At 41.1% G+C, this 19,155-nt stretch overlaps 1 protein-coding gene across 18 annotated transcripts in view; it reads right to left on the bottom strand.

The window, feature by feature from the left end:
- The window catches only part of cast (calpastatin), a 31,090-nt gene extending 12,707 nt beyond the window's left edge, over nt 1-18,383 (bottom strand). For 3 of the 18 annotated variants that reach the window (XM_082534934.1, XM_082534941.1, XM_082534940.1), the window contains exons 1-3: nt 17,177-17,603; nt 16,433-16,522; nt 1,576-1,644 (exon numbers count right to left, since the gene is read on the bottom strand). In XM_082534934.1, coding sequence (XP_082391060.1) covers nt 1,576-1,644; nt 16,433-16,522; nt 17,177-17,206 — 189 coding nt within the window. In that variant the 5' untranslated portion in view covers nt 17,207-17,603. Of the gene's footprint in view, nt 1-1,575; nt 1,645-7,883; nt 8,103-13,606; nt 13,792-16,432; nt 16,523-17,176; nt 17,607-17,957 lie in introns of those variants that run through there. The other 15 variants (XM_082534923.1, XM_082534938.1, XM_082534926.1 and 12 more) reach the window with 13 other exon arrangements.
- Between the last annotated feature and the right edge of the window lie 772 nt (nt 18,384-19,155).

Genomic DNA, 19,155 nt, shown 5'->3' with positions numbered 1-19,155 from the left:
TTATAGTTGTGTTTTTATGTGACAAGAAACTGGCTAATAGTAATTACCATACATTCTGCAGGGACATATTTTTTTTAATAGCACAGTAGATTATCTTTCCCATTGCACATGGACACTGAAACACAGGCAGTTGTACTTTACTGTGGCAAAGCAAAAAGAAGGAAGCAGGGCAATGAGATACTTACAGTGAAGGTTAATGACTGAGTAATATAAGCTCAGTGTGTGAATAGGTCTAAAATAAAACCATGTAATTCTCTCACTTCTAAATATCCGACTAAACCTTATCTCTACAAGCCGGGCACCAAACTATACACCGTCTAAGCCCCGCTGCTGAAAGATGTGTGAAAACAATTCAGGCTGGCACTATGGCTCTGTTCAAACATTATTTGTATGCAAGTAAAAGAGATAAATGACAGGCAATGGAGTGTACTATTACTTTGAAAAAAAAAAAAGTCATTAAAAGTGTTTAATGAAGTACACTTTATATAAAATACAGTTATGGTCAGAAGTTTACGTACACTCATCATAAGCATCAATATTGTGGTCATTTAGTTTGATCGGATATGTCACTACTTTGTCATGTTGTGGAAGAAGACCCAAACTGTCACCTCCAGATGAAAGGGAATGGAGCAGGATGTTAAGGAACAACCTGTGAACCAACAGGCTCAAGCCTGCCTTCAGCTGGAAACTGCTGTGACACCAGTGTTATTGTCCACGGTGATGTGAAATTTATGTAGTTGTCATGGACAAGCTAAATGCCTTCTGGAGAAAGGTTTTATGGGATAAATGAGACTCTATGAGACAAAGATGAACTATTTGGCCACAAGAGTATGCTTGGAGGAGTAACTGCTTTCCTAAAATACTATATCTGCTGTTGAGCATGGTCCTGAAGCAACACACTCCAGAGCTGTTATGGTGCCGGTGGTACTCGTACATTGCATGAAGTAATAATAAAAAATTCAACTTAATCTCAAGTCAACAGCTAGAAGATTGACACAATTGTTGTTTGGAATGAATAAGACAAGTTAACATTAAGCTTCTCAAATGGTCTCTCCAAAGCACCCACCTCATCCCAATTCTTCTTTTTTTAAGTCATTAAATATATGTGCTGTGCAATCATGCAAACCTGGAAACCGTTTACCAACAAAATGCTGATGTTTGCAACATTTTTTCTACCAATAGAGTTCATATACATGCTAATATAGTTACATTCCACTTAATTTATGAGTTCCTGATTGAAATACTGATGAAGTCTTTTAACATTTCCATTAGTCTTCCCTGGAGAATATTCCAGTCAGCATTCAAGCAGCAGTTTGACAACCTTGGTTTGCGAGCAGCATTAATGGGTTAAACAGGGTGTTACCTGCCTTGAGTTTGAAGGAAGGAAAAGGAAAATGTTCTTTTTGCTATTAATCAAAGAGCTGTGCTGGAACAGGAAAGAAAGTAACAATGCTAGAACAACAGAAAATGCTGGGGGGTCAGGGGTCAAACTGGCAGTCAACAAATGAGTTTCTTTTGACAGACTGAGGGAGGAGAAGAAGAAGTTAAACAGCATTACAGGGGAATGTCTAATACCTCAAACTGTGCAGGCTTTCCAGTAGAGACCTGAGCTGCCGGTTTGGGTGTTGTCTGGCTGGACTGCGACTGCAGAGAGAAAGAGACAGAAGTCAAATATGTGCAGGGAACACAAGAAACCACCCAGCAACATGTTGATTTCACAACAGCAATATTTTTGGAAAACAAAACGTTCCAGAAGACTTATTTCTGGATAAAGCTGAAATCGTAATCGTTACAGGTTCAGGTCAATACAGTCTCCTTTTCAAGTTGAAAACAAACATGGGGAGAAATGCAGGACTGTAAACTGCTCTCAAACACACCCATCACACAGCAGTCAGAAGTGTTTGATTCAAGTCCTACATTCCTGACTGTGCGGTGGGACTGTTTGACAGCAGTGCGTCAACGAGACTGTCGTCTGTGGTCACCTTAGAAACTGACAAGAAGAATGCAGGATTCACATCTCCAGCCAGTGGCATCCAGTGCAAGCTGAACGCTAACATAGCTCACATTTTTCTGCTTAAGGAACCAGGAGAGATCGGCCTTTGACTCCCGTGGCTGAAGACATGCAGCCAGTATTCACACACATGCATACTGGATGGAAGTCATATTTGTTCTGCACTGCACTTCTTCACATAGAAACAATTAGTCATACTGTATCACTGATGCTTTGATCTTTGTCTTAAATTCCCCATAGCTGAGCTGTAATAAAACAATCTATAGAAGCCGTGTTACAACGCATGGGATATTATTACTTTTTATCATGTGTACTAATCAAAGCAAACTTTCCTGGAATGATAGTTGCAGGACCCATGGTTTATCTGTGGGTGCACGGCAGTAGTTTATCATTTAAAACTGTCATCTGAAATATTGATCAGTTATTAGCCTGTTTTTTTACAGTACTGGAAATCCTTCTGCAAGGTAGAATGTCATAAAGATCATTGTTCTTAATACATTTGAGAGAAATATACAGGCCTTCAGAAGCAAATAATGTTTCATTTTGTTTTGTTTTTTTAAACTACAAAAATGTACAAGAAGTAAAGCCTTACACTACTACTCAGTTTCCCCCTGTAAAACATGTGACCTTTATCTGGATAAGGATCGCACGTCAATGAAAAGGTGTTACTGCAAGCAGAATGCACTGGGATTGGAATCTGACCCGATCAGCCCAGTCACATTTGGAGATGGACTCTGTAAAGCCAACTCTCGGGGTCATCTAAATCGCACTCTTTGCGTCTACTCGCACAGGCTCCAGAAAGCTACAGGTAATATATCAGCACAACCTCGTAACGTAGAGCGGAGACAGTAGCACTGCTCCCCTGGACTGTTTTTCCTGTTTGTGCAGTCATTAAATGTGAGGCTCATCCAGACGCCTTGATTCTACCTGTAATAAGCTTCACAATATTGTGAAGATTGTGCTTTTAGTCTAAAATATGCAACCGTGTACAAAAATAAACTTTCTTTTGTTAACAATTATACATGTTGCGCACGTAGTCCAGTATTTTAGAAGCATATACTGATCTCCAGGTGGAGCACAGTTTGCTGCAGAGCCCAGCCCAGCTCTTTTGAAGGTGTGAATACAGAGCAGTGAACCTCCACCCTGTTTAATACTGCTGTCCGTTTCACATTCAGCTCCATATATTGTATGCAGTTGTATCATTGTAGACTCAGACCCAGCCCAGCCTGTCGGCGAGCATTACTGGTTTTTTTTCCATTTGTTCATAATAATAATAATAATAATGATCATAATAAAAGAATAAGAGAAGTGTACAGAAGTATCCATAACAGATTAACAGATACAATTCTGTGGGGAAACCCCCCAACTATATCTTCCAGTTATTATGCTACTTCTAATCACACGTAAGCTTCTGAGCGAGTTAACCAGCTATGCGTCCTCTTTTACAGCTACACAGGTAGGATGGAGGTAAAGCACATATGTATGCTTGTGAATGACAGTCAAGGTAAATAACATACAGAGACAGAGGACATGTGAATCATCTGCATTAGGTGAACTCTGAGTTAGTAATGATTGCAACTTGGCATAATCAATGATTTCCTCACGCGCTCAAATAGTCACACGGGCTCACAAAGTCATAATCCAGGTCGGGATTAGCACACACAAGTCACATGCCTTCTGCCTTTCACACTTTTCAGATATGAACCGACAGCTTTAAGAGTCAACTTCATATTATTTAGATCGAGAATAAAAAGGAAGTGGCACAGAGGAGGAAGTGAGGTCACAAGCAGCCAAGGGGAAGTTGTGTTGATCCCGTTACCACTGTAAATACTGAACGTTGCCAAGTTACTTAAATAACCAAGAAACAGATGAGCTGTACTGCATGATGTGTCAGGCGCATTTTGCTGCATGTGAGACAACAACTCCACAAGCTTGGATTTTCATGACAAAATGATAAAAGTAGCATTGGATATTTGAAGCCTTGTATTCTCATGGCAGTGATCTGTTCTGGAAGCAGAATTTGCAAACATCTATAGAGCACAAGAGATTGCTGAAAACTTCTAGAACTAATAGACACACTCAAGCCATTCTAGTGGCGCTAGCTTTTATTTAGTTTTTTTAATGTGCCTGCAGTGTTTGATTCAACACAGGAATAATTTAAAGAAACAGTGAAAAGCACCTCTAATTCCATTTGATTAAAGATGTTTAGGCAATCACAGTATTGACTTCCCCCTTCTTATCTACAAAAGGTATTTTGATGTGTCATCAGAGTAATCATACTGACCACATGAATGACATCATTACTTCATCAAAACTTTCTTTTGCAGAAGCGTACATTATGGCAAACCCTATAACAGATTTGTGAGTTACAACAAAGAGTAACACTGTACGGATCAGAACAAATGACATATTTCCATATCACTGTATAAATTAGAATCATGTTCATGCGCTTTTGCATTTACCTCATGAGGGATTCTCTGTTGAAACTATTCTTCAAAACCACACGCAAATAGGTGACTCATCACCACTGCAGAACTCCGACAACACCGACAGATGCCACTTGACAAAGGCCAGGAAGCACGACCCGCTTTTATAATTGTACAGTAGGCAAACAGACAGAGCTCTTAGTTCATTTCCAATCGATTAAAAGAAGCAATACACTGAAACATTAAGTAGTAAATAGTTGAGCTCATCAGTATGTTTACAGTGTCAATATCAGACGATCTTGAAAACATTTATTAAAGAGATAAAAGAAATATCCTCTTAAAAGGAAGCCAACACTGGAAGATGCTACAAAAGAAAGAAAGAAAGGATTTCTATTGTAAAATAAAAGTGAACAAAGATGACGAGGGCAGAAACCTGCACTACGGTTAGGAATCAGAAAGGTTAAAAAAAAAAATAATCATCAACTTTAACTCAAATAAAATAAAACCTGAAGCATGAAACATTTTGTGGATTAGTCCTACTCACTGATTTAGGTAAATTAAAAACAAATGTTTGTGTGTAACCTCTGTGTTCACCTGAGACCAACCCAAACTCTCAGGAAGTCTGTAGTGACTCCAGACTTCTGCATTCCTACATTCCTCATGACTACGGCAGCAGCAGACGCACACTGCAAGTACACGTACACGCATTAGGTACTGGGTTAAACCCACTTTCGACTTTAAAACTGCCCTAATTTTTCACGCCATTGACTCAAAGAGCTGGAGTTTTTCCCTTTTAAATTTTGATGCATATTGACATGATAGAATCAATATTGTTTCAGAACCTCTTGACAAAGAAAACCCAATTGTGTTCACTCTTATTCGACAACGAGTGGGGGGAAAGGACCACTTTCTTGGTTAACACAAACCACAACGCACCACAGAAAAAAAGGAAGTAGCAACAAGTCTTCCCACAGAGCAGACACATTTGGATCAAACATAGTAGACACAGTTGTTTTCTACAGACCAGGTGTTGCATAAATGTCATGAGCCGTGCTTGACGTGGTTTATAGCAGGTGCTGAGTCTTCCAGATGTGCTCGGTATTTGGTCGACCTGTGGCTCATTTGAAGCTGCCTTATGGTGCCATGAGGTCAGGCAGTGTCAAATGTGGCCCAAACACGATTGCAGATGCTGGCCACATTTTTTCTGGGTTATAGTTTCAGAATAATTTTTTGGGAGGTATTTACTAATTTTACCAAACAACCGGAAGAGGCCTAACATCCACTCTTAGGAAATCTCTGCCGTCTTGATAAAGTATTTATTGTATTGATCTGAGTACATATTGGACTGTGTGAAAGTAAAGTGAAGTTGATGGAGGTGAGTTATAAGCTGTATACGTGGAGCATACTGCACAGCAAAACTTAAAAGGTCCAAATGATCAATAGTGCCTTTATCAGAAGATGCACTCAATAGTAGAACTGACAGTATGCAAGATGTCACTTGCCATTCTGTCCAGCCTTAAGTTTTGGCTCATTCTTTATACACACAACAGGTATACAAGTTTGATAAAAAAGCCAATAGAGCAGAAATAACCTTTGCACGCATCATATATGAAAACTGTGCAGATAATACAAACTTTATGAGACCTTCTTTGGTTGAACCCGTGACAGTGAACTAACTTCTGCAGCTTGTGATGTTGTCTTCTTAAACAGCACTCTGTGTTTCTGTTATGCAGCACAGAAATGCACAAGACAGTAAAAGAAGAGGGGGGGGCGTGTCATAAAAATGATGCAGGGTTCCAAATTTAGTCGAAGCGTGGAAAAGACTCAATAGTTAGCATGGATCTGCTTTGCAAAGGACATATTGATTTTGTCAGACACATACAGTACATACAGTAGACTGGGATTCGGTGCAGTTGTAGTCTGAAACACAACAGCGCATATAAAGATCGTGATATGTGAACATATGTTGTTGAATCTTTTATTCCATGTAAGACACATGACGTATGCAAACACTGACATGCCGTGCATGTCCATAGATAGAGCCACTGGGTAAGCAGCGAGGACACTGCCTGACGTAGTTGATAACGGGACACCAGTAACATCATGGTCATTCTGAGAGAGCTAGACGCAGTGCTGGGCATAGTTTAAGTGAGTGTGTCCAAAATAGATGCAGCACTTTAGATCCACACCATTTCTGTCACATGACTTGGGCCAGCAGTGACAGTGTGGCAAGGGTGGCGCACTGCCATCTGAAACCAACAGGTTTTGGTAGTCTTTCAATTTAGCACGACAGGAAACTGCCTGTCAGCTTGAGGTTTATTGCTCAAGTCTTTGTCTGCTGTCAGATATGAATGATAGAAAAACACACGCAGGCATGAAACGCCAAGACTGCACCCCATATTGTGCATTTGTCACTGGTCAAGGAACAATGCAGTACATATATCCAGGCCCTACCAAACAACAGGGACTGAAGCAGTAGCTTTGCCCTCTTATGAAAACTGATGACTAATGCTGGCCCCACCCAACACACCACAGACACGCATATGTGAAAATGGCTGGAAACGACTCCTCAGCTTTCTGTTTTAAAATAGCACTGGCAACTTGTGGAAAAAAGGTCAATAGTGATAAGTGGCTCACGTCTGACCAGTGGTGGAAATGACGAAAGCTGCAGTCAGCTGCATAACAAGGAAAGGAAGTGGAGCAATAGTGTGAAAGTTAAGCGTTTCAGTTTTAGCACAGAGCTGCAGCAGGAGGAGCATTATTGCTGGAGGGCAGATTTCAAGAGAGCTGGGTGAAATCAGGAGTAATGGCGTTGACTAAACGTACTTTAAAAGGCAACCTGTTCTGATGAGGTGGTGACGCATTTAACTGTCACATCAGGCGAGGACAAGAAACAGGACAACCATGGCAAAATTACAACTGCAGCCAAACAAAATCCTAATCATACAAGACAAACAAACCAACCCTTGTGCTTCAGTGTTTGTACTGCATTTTCCCATCAGGATTATTGTATCACACGTTTACAGTGAGAAAACCCAGTATGGAGAGCACAAAAAGATGATATAAAGCCATAAAGAGCCAGGTGTCAACCTTGAATGCCACATACATAAATAGTAATGAAACATTTGATTGCTGGTCGTTCACGTTTACTTGGAACAAAGTTTTTGTTACACTAGCAACAACTGCTCTCAAGGCCCATTTGAGAGAGACTAACACAAAAATCTTTAGTCCTTTAGTTCCATAATTTGAGGCTTAAAGGGAAGCACGCTGATCTTACCACAACATGAAGGATCACATGAGCGATAAACTGTCAAATGCTGATCTGAACAAACGTTCTGCTACACACCAGCCACCAAAGTGATGTGACAGGTATCAAACAGGAAGCTTCTCCACGCAAGCATTTACAAAAGAGCAAGCATAAAGGGAAATACCATCCAGATACATACCATAGGTCAGACTGTGAGTGTGTATCCTCTTTAAATGTTGCTGTGAATACTACCAAGAGGCTCTCTTCAGGCTGCTTAACCTAAGACCCCTGCTTTAGGAACACTTTAGTTCGAACTTTATGTCATGCACACGCACACATGTAAACACATACACACACCCAGCAGTGAAAAACTTGCTACTCCGCCCTCTTTGAATCAGCACAACAAGACGCCGCTGCATCAGGCTCCACCCCTTCATCCAACATGGCAGAGCAGGCTCGGTCGGATTGGGCAGTTGAACACATGAAGCCCCACCCACTGCTCGATGGGTGCCAGGAAAACTGAACAAGCTTTGGGTCGGGCTGGGCTAGGTGAAGACGCATGATGCAGCTCAGCACGCGATAGCCTGCATCAAGCCGGAAGAGGTGAAGAAGAGAGAAAGAGTTGAGGGGTGACGAAGGAAAGTAGATTTTCTGCAGCAGTGCTTTGGCAGGAGTCTGGGTGTGTCGGGTAGACTCACAACTTTGGAATCTAGAATGCAAAGCTACAACAAAGGCAGAAAAGAGGAGAGGGAGGGAGGAGGATCCATCACATGCAGCTCAAACCACACCCTAAGGCAGACAGAGAGGAACATTAAAATGGGGGAGAACGACAAAGTTTAAAGGGCAAGAGCAGTGATGTTCAGACATGTTTGTTTCCATCACAGGTCGTCAAAAAAGGCCCCGAACAACGGAACAGACAGGAAATACCAGCCAGAGGTTACAAAGGAATTTGGGGGGGGAACAAGAGAGAGGGGCATTTAACGCTTCCCCTTTCTTTAAACAGGACCTTTCAGCAGTGGCAGCGTTGATTGGCTGAAAGGTCAATAACTTCTAAACTTTATCCTTATTATGTTAACTTCTTCAAGCACTCCACACCGAAAAACATGTCAAACGCGTTAAGAGGCGAGTGCTCTGGGGAGCAGCGCCCCCTCGTGTCACAAAACACCAAAAGCACATAGATGAAACTTAAAAAGGAGCATTGTGTTCATGTGTGTCATCTGAAACCGTTGTGCATGCCTGTTAACTTGCAGACTGTTGTTTGGACACAATGTCGGCCTGTATGCGTGTCGTGTTTGTTCAGTCCCAGTACTTTAACGCTGCGGTTAAAATGGGAACTCAAACAGCTCTAAATACTTTGCATTTAGACTTGGCATGAAATTTAATGTTATTATAGATGTGCTAGAAAAGGATTATAGGAAATATTCTATGTGGAAGCTGCTTTGACACAAGCTTCAACAGACTTGGTTAAATATCAGCCGAAGCCAGCTGACAATCAAGCACCAGGATAATCAGCTCGAATGAAGATAAACAGCAGAGCGTAAGCATGATCATGACATATCGCTGTATTCTTCGAGAGCTATAGTCTGGTTTTTATCGGCTTGGCTTCAACCATGTTTCTTTTAAAATGTCTTTATAAGAACAAGCAGACAGACTCCTGATGTCTCCTGCCCTGGCAGAAATTCTTGTGTCTGTCCTGGGACCCTTCAAAATAAATCACTTAACAGCTTTCGCCTGACTGACTCCAAAAACACACCAGAGCCTGCCCCCTTTTCTGAAAGATAACATGCTCGTGTTGAATCCAAATGCCTTAGTTTGCAACCCCTGGTAACAGCTGTCTTTATTGACAACATTAGACACACCCTTTCATGGAGATCAACCAATAGAAATGGTAAACCTAGAAGCTGGAGGTTTCTAGTATAAAAGGTGGACTCTGTTCATAGAAGTTTACAGGCAAACTTGGTGGGAGGCTGCATGCAAACTAAGACTTTAAGCAAAGACTAATGTGGGATATTTACATTGGCAAAAGTTTGCAGTCAAATCAATTGGAACTCTGCAGAGAGATTAGACTTGTAGAAACGTGTTTTGCCAGAAAGTTCTAGCTGTTATGAAAGAGCGTGTGAATCAGGTCTGATTAGGAGCAGGAGCAGCCATACACAATCTGTGCGCTCAGTTTGAACCAGATACAAGGAAGCACTTAAAAGTGCAAATGGAAAACAGTGAGTGTTGTGCTGACTGTGCACAAACAGCCAGAAAAAAATGCAGAGGAGTGGCCTGAGGAACTTGACAAACCCTAATCGTATATTTTTTAAATAAACACAGTGAAGTCAAATCAAAAGGATGCATTTGCTTTTGTTGAGATTAACCTAACCAAACACAACAGTTTTGCATCCCCTTTTAGCTCATTGTTTTGGCAGCAGTGTTTTCAGGAGCAACAGCCTGCAAGTTTGACCGAGGTAAATCTGAGAAACACACTTTGCTCCCAGCCAGAAGCATGACAAGTGGTCAATGCTAGCAACCAGTGGTTACTGCTTAAATAGCACACTTCTACTCGGAGCACACAAATCATTTTACTACAAGCTTCATACCACAGCACCTTGTCTAACATTTACACACACACACTCGCACACATAACTTGGGATTTAGTGTCTTGTCCAAAGATACTTCAACATGCAGACTAGAGCAGCATTCACCGGACTTCCAGTTGTAAAGCGAGCCACACTTACTGTGAAACATTTCAGTTACAGAGACATCAATAGGGACAGTTTAAAAAAAGTGAAGCAAAAAAGCTTCAGGGAAAACATTACATCTGCTCAAAGTTGCTTTATTTCTAGGAAAAGTAGAGAAATATTTGTAATAATATTTAAAAAAAATAATATGTTAGCTTGTTGTGACTGCCAACAAACCACCGATTATTAGGTACAGGAAGTGTGCTAAATCAAGTGTCCAGATTGAGGCTATTTTAGCGAGCTGAGCTTCAGTTTCAGACTTGTATCATCTTCAGCACAGGTTTGTTTGCTTCAGCTAAAATTACTTCTGCATTAGCTTATTAGGTTCTACCATGAATTTAAACTTGTGTGTTAGCCATGCAATGATGCTATACTATACTATAACTAGATTTTCAGACAGATTAGCCAGATACAAATAGAAATATCATCACCACAAAAACGACTAAGCTATAAATGTCTCTTGCTTAGCTGCATTTCCACATTATGTCATCAATCTATCCAGCCATCCACTTCAGGGTCATGGAGGGCTAGAGCCTATCCAGAGGAAACAGCTTGACTCTGTCAGCCACATGACAGAATAAGAACAAGAACTACAATAACACGATTTAGTTGGGACTTGTCAGCAATTACCAATAATCATAGCATGCCTGCTAACATTTTTACCTCTCCTGCGTGTTTATGAGGAGCGATACTGAGAATCTCAATCATTGCATCACATTACAGTTTCCAGCAATCGTGAGTCTGCTGCCTTCACATTACTTATCCGGACAAATGTCATCTGGCTCCAAGTACAGGCTGTTGCTCGAGCATTGCAGTAAACAGACAGGAGGACGGGTATACCAAAACGGACATAACAAAATTCAGCGAGCAACATTTAGATGAGGTGTCAAGCCAAACTGAGAGCACAGTGTCAAATCTGAAGGCACGAGTTTTGAGGAGTGATGGAAAGTAGCACCATACCTACCAACGGGATAAACAACAACAAACTCAACAGGAAATGGAAGGCTGATTTAGCTGAGCAGGATATGTGTCAACAAAGTTTCTGTGTATATATATATGGTCTCATACACAGTGTGTTCCTCCACTCCAGTGCAAACTGGGGGCACAAATCGGGCACTGTGTGTCATGATGTCATTAGGAACCACCTTAGTTGAACTGTTTGTGATTTGCTGAATATTAAAACATGAAAGATGGAAATTTGAGTGTCAGCATTTTCTGACAGTGGGGGCAGATAGGTGCACGCTTGACATCAGACTGTGATTTAATAACATGAGTCAGTTGTGTCTCACTGTCTCAGTGATTGCTCAATACTTTGTATTCTGGTTGCACACAGTGCTATAGTCCTTCATAACTGAACCGTACAGTGTAACTCACTGTTCAAATGCCCAACCGTAAAACCGAGGGGATCATTTCACATGACTACATCGAACTTAAAGATGAAAAATACATACGGAGGCTGAGACGTCTCAAGAGGATAAAAGTCAAAAACCTAGAATAACAAATACTGCTTAAGCCAAGCTAATATGAATAATACAACAGTAACACAGGTAACTTCAGGCAACAGGAAACAGCATGATATTGTATTTAAAGGTGCCTTATAGCGGTTCTATGAAGTGACACTTTTCATTGGGTCTTAGTTTTGTTTATCAAGCACTAGTAGCCACATGCATGATTCATTACACAGCGTTCCTACCAGCAGGGTTAGATTTTCCAACTAATAATATGTCTCAGAAAAAGAGTTCCCAGTTCTTTTTTTTAAAATAGGTAATTCATCATCGACATTCCTTATTTAAAAATAAAGAATGTGTATGATAACAGTTGTTTGTAGATCAAACTTTTTCTTTGACAAAGCAGATACAAGCTTGAAAAATGCCAGTCCAGAAATCTCTTTTTAGCTCTGTTTTTCATTTCCAACACTATTGTCTCTTTATCTTTGTCCATCTACTGAGAGCAGGTATGAAGCAGGTATTTATAGCATGTTCGGCTACACGTTGCAGCCAAGGACAACAAGACAAAGCTCTGTGAGCGTGAACCAGAACAGTACACCAGTGAGCCGAGTGACTAAACAATGGACTGAAACTGGCTTTTAAGATCTGTGAAGCCATCAGTTTCTGTTTAGTTTAATTTAAAGATATAAGTTCACGCTATAGTTGTAAAGCCCTCTAATGTACCACACCATGTAAAAACAGGTATGTCATGACTAACTTGCACAGTATCCCCTCCTGCCTGTTTATGCCTTTTTGTCTTTGACTTTGTTGTAATGGTTATGCATGTGCAGGCAAGATATATTTTCCCAGTGGCCATTTCCTGTTAAGTTTTATGATAATGCTGCCAGACCCCAAGGGAGGGTGATCTCTGCAGCCCAGAGCTGGGAAAATGCAACACAACAAAAATGGTCTGACCAGAAGTCCAAAGGCTATCTGTGTGCAGTCAGCCTCCTGGGACACATTTATTCTTTGACCTTTAACACATAAAATGACTCAGAGCAAACGAACACAGCCCTGATAACAGAGCACTGACATGAGGACAGCCAATGCTGAACTGTCACACATCAGCATGCAATCACATTCTCTGCCAGACGAGTGAAAATTTAACAAAAGCCTGCAGCATATGACCTACATTGCATTCAACTTTAACTTGTCCAAATAAAAAACAGAGCACTTAAGCTCATTCCAGCTAAACACACCCTTTCAGACAGCGCCATCTGCAGCTTTGGATTATCACAGGAGAATGCTATTTGGGGTGGGAGCCTTCACAAAGAAAAAACTGGTATATCCTTCAAAACAACCATTATCACTTATAGGAGTCTATCAGTTTCCCATGTAGTTTGATGGTTTAAGCACCTCATAGCAAATACTGGAGGCCTTCCTGCAGCCTTGGTTTAATATCCCACTACAGTAAGAACACTGAACTCACAGAGGCTGACCGGGAGCCTCAGACATTCCAGCAGAGAGAGCGTGTGGCTGGATTTGGACTGGCTCCAAGACAGTTTTCCTCCTTGTGTGAGTTTCCCTTATAAGTCCTTTGTTAAACATACAGTACACAAAAGACTAGGACAGCTAACAAAACAGTAACAGCAGACATGCTTTTATATCTATAGAGATGGGGGTCATAAACAAAACAAAACACACGTGGACACTTTTGTTACTCAGCACAAACCATTACACAAGCACACAGACACACTTTTACTACACACCTGCTCCTCCACTGCCACATCCTGCAGAGCCGGGGTGTCCCGTGGGCCTCGGATCCAGCTCAGTATCTGACCCATGTTGGCTGAACGTGTCGTTTGTGTGAGTGTGTGTGTGCGCGCGTGTGTCAGCCTCTGCCTTGTCTGTCGGCTTGCAGCATGTTTCCCTGCATCAAACGGGGAATGGACCCAGACAGAGAAAAGGGGAGGGCAGAAGGACTAAACTGGGCGTAGTCAGGGAGAAGAGGATCTGATGTGGAAGTCACAACCGGGAGGGGCGTAACTCTCCGGGCTATACTAGGAAGTGAGCTGACCATGGGCTGACACCCACTTAAAAGGGGGGCAACATGTAAGCTTCTGCTTGGGGAAATAGATCCTTTAACGCACACGGGGGCACACATGCAAGAAGATATGCACGCAGTGGTGTTAAAAAATTTACTCAGCATACCTAAAACAGAACCGGTTTTATTTGGGACAATGTTCAAGTTACACATTAGCAAGAACACATTTAGATATATGATAGTGCACGAGCCTTGAGCACACATGGGCGCATACGTCTATCCACACTGCATATATAAAACAAGAGACCAACTTTTATATTCTGCCTGTGTCAGCTATTTTCCATGACAGAAGAGGCCGAAGCTGAAATCTTCAATTCTTTTCTGCATTGCAGTAATAAAATCTGCGAAGGATAATAGCAGGAAGAGATACTGATTAGATGCAGGCTAATCTCAACATCTAGTTGAGCCAAAGAAAACCTGTCTAATGACAACAGAAGAGATTTCATCATGTCTCTCTGCACCACGGCCTGAGCAACAAACAAGGTGTGTTAAAGAGGAATGTAGGGAGTGTCTCTGTGAACACATGACTGAAGCATGAAACACGGGTGTTGGGCTTCTGAAACTTCACCAGTGTGGTCCCTTTTTTCAACTTTATTAATAAGAATTATCCCAGAAGAACTGTGGAAAACATGAAAAGTAAACTGAGAAACATCGGAAGGCAATTAAGTTGCAAAGGTGATGAAAACCAATGAAAGTGCAATCCCATCCATACCTATGGGGCTGTACCTCACCTGTAAAGTGTGAGTTTATCTGTCTCTCTGGGTAGTTCTTGGGTGGGGTGTGCAAACAGTGCAGTCCCTGAGTGAATCACTGTGATGGAATCAGTTTGACAGGCAAGCCTTTCACTTTTTGAGCGTTTTAACGGCACACCTTGGAAAAATATGACAATCACGCACCCTACCACTAATCACTTTAAATCAAACAGACAGAAACTGACACTCCTATTTGATCTGCAAAAAGCTACAAGTGGTGAATCGGCCCTTTATGCACAAAGCACACTTTGAGGATAATCCGCTTGTTTTCAACAATGCAATGCGATACTGATGATAACACTCTCGCCTGAGAAACCCCATCACCTCTTTGTTTTTTTAAAAAGGACATAACATTGTAAATGCATACCATCTGACACTATTAAAAACAGATTAAATCAACAAACACTATGAGCTAGAGACCATCTGTACCTGTGAATATTTATATTATTGTACCTAATATATTATTGGGAAAGTACTCAGGGAGATATGAGGTGTCTCCAGGATCATATTGTGCAATGATGGTGCATGCACAGAGACACACAGGCTGTCCATAACTCATTACACACTCCCTCTGAGACTGACATATCTCTTTCAAAGTGTCAACTGATCAAACCTGCAAAACTAGCTCATCGGCCATGTGAAGCAAACTATCCGTTCCCATAACCTCACAAAAACTGGTGTGAACCTGCAGCGGTTGTGTGGCATGTGGTAGTCTTTTTTTTTAAAAACTCTTTTTCACCTAGACTGAGGTTATCAGAGAATCAGCAGATAGCAGTATGCTCAACATATTTAACTGTGTCAGAAAACAAAATAGCAGATGTTGTCACCAACGTGCTGGTGTAAGAGAGCATAAAGTGGGTAACTGGACTCCCTGTGACCAAAGTGGCATTCATCTTTATATTTAGATCCACGCTGCACTTCAGTCACCTATAAGCTCCTCCTGTCGAGCTGCATCAAATGTATGGACCATGATCAGATGTCGACAGAAGCCTGTATTTTGTTTTTCTTTTTTTTTTTAGAAAACAAGAATAACAGAATTTATATTGTGCTGCAGCTAAAGATACTTAAAAGTTATTACAGGTAAAAGTGATCCTTGATAAATGGCTTCACGTGTGATTCCTAAAGTTGTCAGTCACAGTAAATTACTCTTAACAATCACAAACATGTACATTTTTTTTTATTTATGTAGCAGGTTAAATAAGCGTGCACGCTCATTGTGTCTCCTGATTTTTGGGTAACAAAAAAGACATGCAGTCCTTAAACATCTGCAGCCAAAAGCAGCACTGCCCTCAGCAGAGGGAGACAAACACAAAGAGTTGAGTTTTGTTCCCATCCATCCTGCAACTCCAACGCTTGACCCACAAAGAAAAACAAAGATAAGATAGATGTGAAATATTCAAAATGTCTGGAAAGATCACAGTCTAATTTTGAGGCTCTGATAGCAACTGCAGCTGAAAATTCAAACTGTAAATATTGTCACCTACTTGTTTGCATCTACATTAACAGGCCAGTGGGTTCAGCGGTGATTCTTTTTTACAGCTACACTTCTACTTGTATCCACTCTCAGTTACTGGGCAGTGTTGAGAGACAAAAATCACACAGCAGCCCCTATCTTTTAATGTATCCTGTGAGGTTTACATGGAGCAAAGTAGCTGACTGCATCCCCGCCCTGTTTTAACCTTGAGCTGCAGAACATTGCTGAAGGCATTGTGTCATTCAGGAGAAAATGAAGTCAGTACCTTGCCATAGTAGGACCCTGCAGTGGGATAGAAGGCTGAAGTCTGTCTACTCTTTTTGACTTCAGCTGTGCAAGGATCTGCTTTTCCATGCTACAAACACACACACACACACAACAGTTTGTTAGGGCTTTTAGGGTGAGTCAGTTGTTGGCATTAAATTAAACACAACTTCTGGACAGGAAGCAGTGATTTCAGTCTATTGTGTTACTGTGTTGGTGCCTTATTTTCTAGCTTTTCCTCTTTTTCTTTTTTTTTGTAACATTTTTGTAATATTCTTAACTGTGAAAAAGTTCTGCTCAAATAGATTTTCATAGTTTGTAGCATTAAGGTATGTAAGCAAGGTAACACCAGCTCATTAATTGCATTAGTTAACATGCTAAAATGTTCATTATTGATATGCAACAGTACCGAGACACAATAACTGGAGATAATCCAGATGTGAAACGTGAGGGCTGAAGGCCGTTTAAACAGCCACACGCCCTCATGTATGAATAGTGTTTGACAAAAAGTGGGCGAAGTCTTTTCAGCACTTTATTTCGGTTCTAACAATATCTTGTACAGCCCACAGAGCATCCAGAACCGCTCCTACACTTTCAGACTAGCTGTTCGGGTTTTCTGCAATAAAAGCACACCTGGCGTCTAAAAGGGTGCCAAGATTTACTTTGAAAGTGCTAATGCCAGAGGCTCAAATAAAAGAAAGAGGGAGAAGAAGGTGAAGGGGAAAAAAGAGGGCGATGTACTCACAGTACTGCTCCAGTATGCCGCATACGCCATGAGAGAGCAGGAGGTGAAAACAACTGTCCGAAATAAAACTTCCACTCTGCTACAATGCCGCTCTCTCCTGTCTTCACTGACAGATATCTTTTCTCATACCTTGCCGAACAGAGCGCCACTCCCAGCAGACACCAAATTATCGCCACACACTTCTGTCCGGGGTGCAATTTCTGACTCAGAGAGATTACAAAAGAATTTCACTCTCTAATTTTTTTTTTCCAGTGAAATTTTCTGGTTCGCATAAACAAAAACAATCCAGCATTAACCTGTAGGCCTGGCATTAAACCACCCCACTGACTCACATCACCACACACACACACGGTTGTATTTCCAAAGAAGGAACTTCGTAGATCTCTATTGTGCTTGTTTCTGGCTCAGTGGTGCGCGCTACCAAGGGGGGCTTTACGCAATAGCCCATAGTTACAAAAGATGACATGAAAGCCTTATAGGCATTTGGCACCGGCAAATCATTCGCGACGCCGAGTAAAACCAATTACTGACATTATAAATAAATCAACGAGCCCTGAGCAATTCCTCTGCAAACGATGACACAGCCAAGCTCTAACATGTGCAGAACAGTTTCTCGCTTGAGCACATATATGGCAATGGGATGCAGTTTATCAGGTTAAATCAGTATCAACACTTCTGCAGCTTTGTCTAAGAATAATCAGCTGTGATATATCGGAGATGTTTACATCTTTAAACACATTAACTGAATTCCGCATGTCTCTAAAAAACGGAAAAATCCTACCTCGTCCTTTGCTTCCTTTGTAGCTTTATGATGGCCATGGCTTCTCTTCTTATGTGGCATCTTCAAAAATCTAAATGGATGAACTTCTATTCAAAGTTTCGTTAGTGCCCTCAGTTCTGTTTGGGAAATCAAACTCTACAGACTGACACACAGCCTTTGGTTTTAATTAGGCTGCCCCTCCCGCTGAAAGAGCTTTCGTCCTTGATGATTAAAGTAGTTGGCAAAACCAGAAAATTTCTCAACGTGGAGTTTATTTAATCGCGTAAGCATGTAAGGTCTCGTTGGTCTGCTGCTTTTTAGGATTTATAGTGCAGACTGGTTCAGAAACTAAGCCAAAAGTTACCAAAGTACACACAAAACTCTAATTTGATCACGTGAATGGGAAAACTCAGTGTTCAGCGGAAATAACTGGGATCGGTTGGCATTCACAAATGTATTCTTTTGCATTTTAAACAAGTATCCAACACATTCGCTTCAGTTTGGGTGTGTGAGAGGAAACGCCCCACAGCTCCAGGAAGAGTTGACTCACCCCTGGTTATTTTTCCCTTCCCAGCAAGATGTTTTTCTTGACACAATGCTGCCCTCTGCTGGCTAAACCGAGTACAGTCTGGGTCAACACGAAACAACAGCAGCAACAGCAGGTTTGAATACAGTGTTCAGTGACGAAATTAGCCTTTTCTATGGCGATGTTACTGGTTGTCCATTCTGATCTAGTTTCTACGTGACAGAAAAAATGTCCAGTGTTAAAATTTATTTACTTATAATTGCATTTAATCATATTATAAGTAATGCTCTTATTTTGAAAACGCTGCAACGCTTTCAGTATAATGAATAATGCGAATGTTTGACAAGAGGTTTTGGTTTTGGCCTTCACCCGAGTGAACATAAAACATTTAACAGACAAAATTTTCAGGGGGGGGAAAGAACAAAGGCTTATTTTGATTGCTCTGAAAGAATCTCGTTTGAATTTGAATCGGCAGACACCGCATGGCCTTCACGAGGCAATCCTCCGTGAGATTTGTGTCCCTTTTACGGTTTTGTGCCAAAAAGTTCTCTTTAGAAAAAAAAAACTCCATATTTTCTTCTAGATAGCATGTAGTCATCATGTTTTATGAAGGGATTATATATAAAATAAAGAGATGTAGAAAGTATCTTTAAGACTCTTTTTCAAAATCTACATTATAATAAATTCAGTGTT

Source organism: Aulonocara stuartgranti, assembly GCF_965226115.1.
Source record: "Aulonocara stuartgranti genome assembly, chromosome: 5".
Lineage (NCBI taxonomy): Eukaryota > Metazoa > Chordata > Actinopteri > Cichliformes > Cichlidae > Aulonocara > Aulonocara stuartgranti.
Note: the sequence above shows the minus strand (reverse complement) of the source record. Positions and strands in the feature narration are given on the sequence as shown.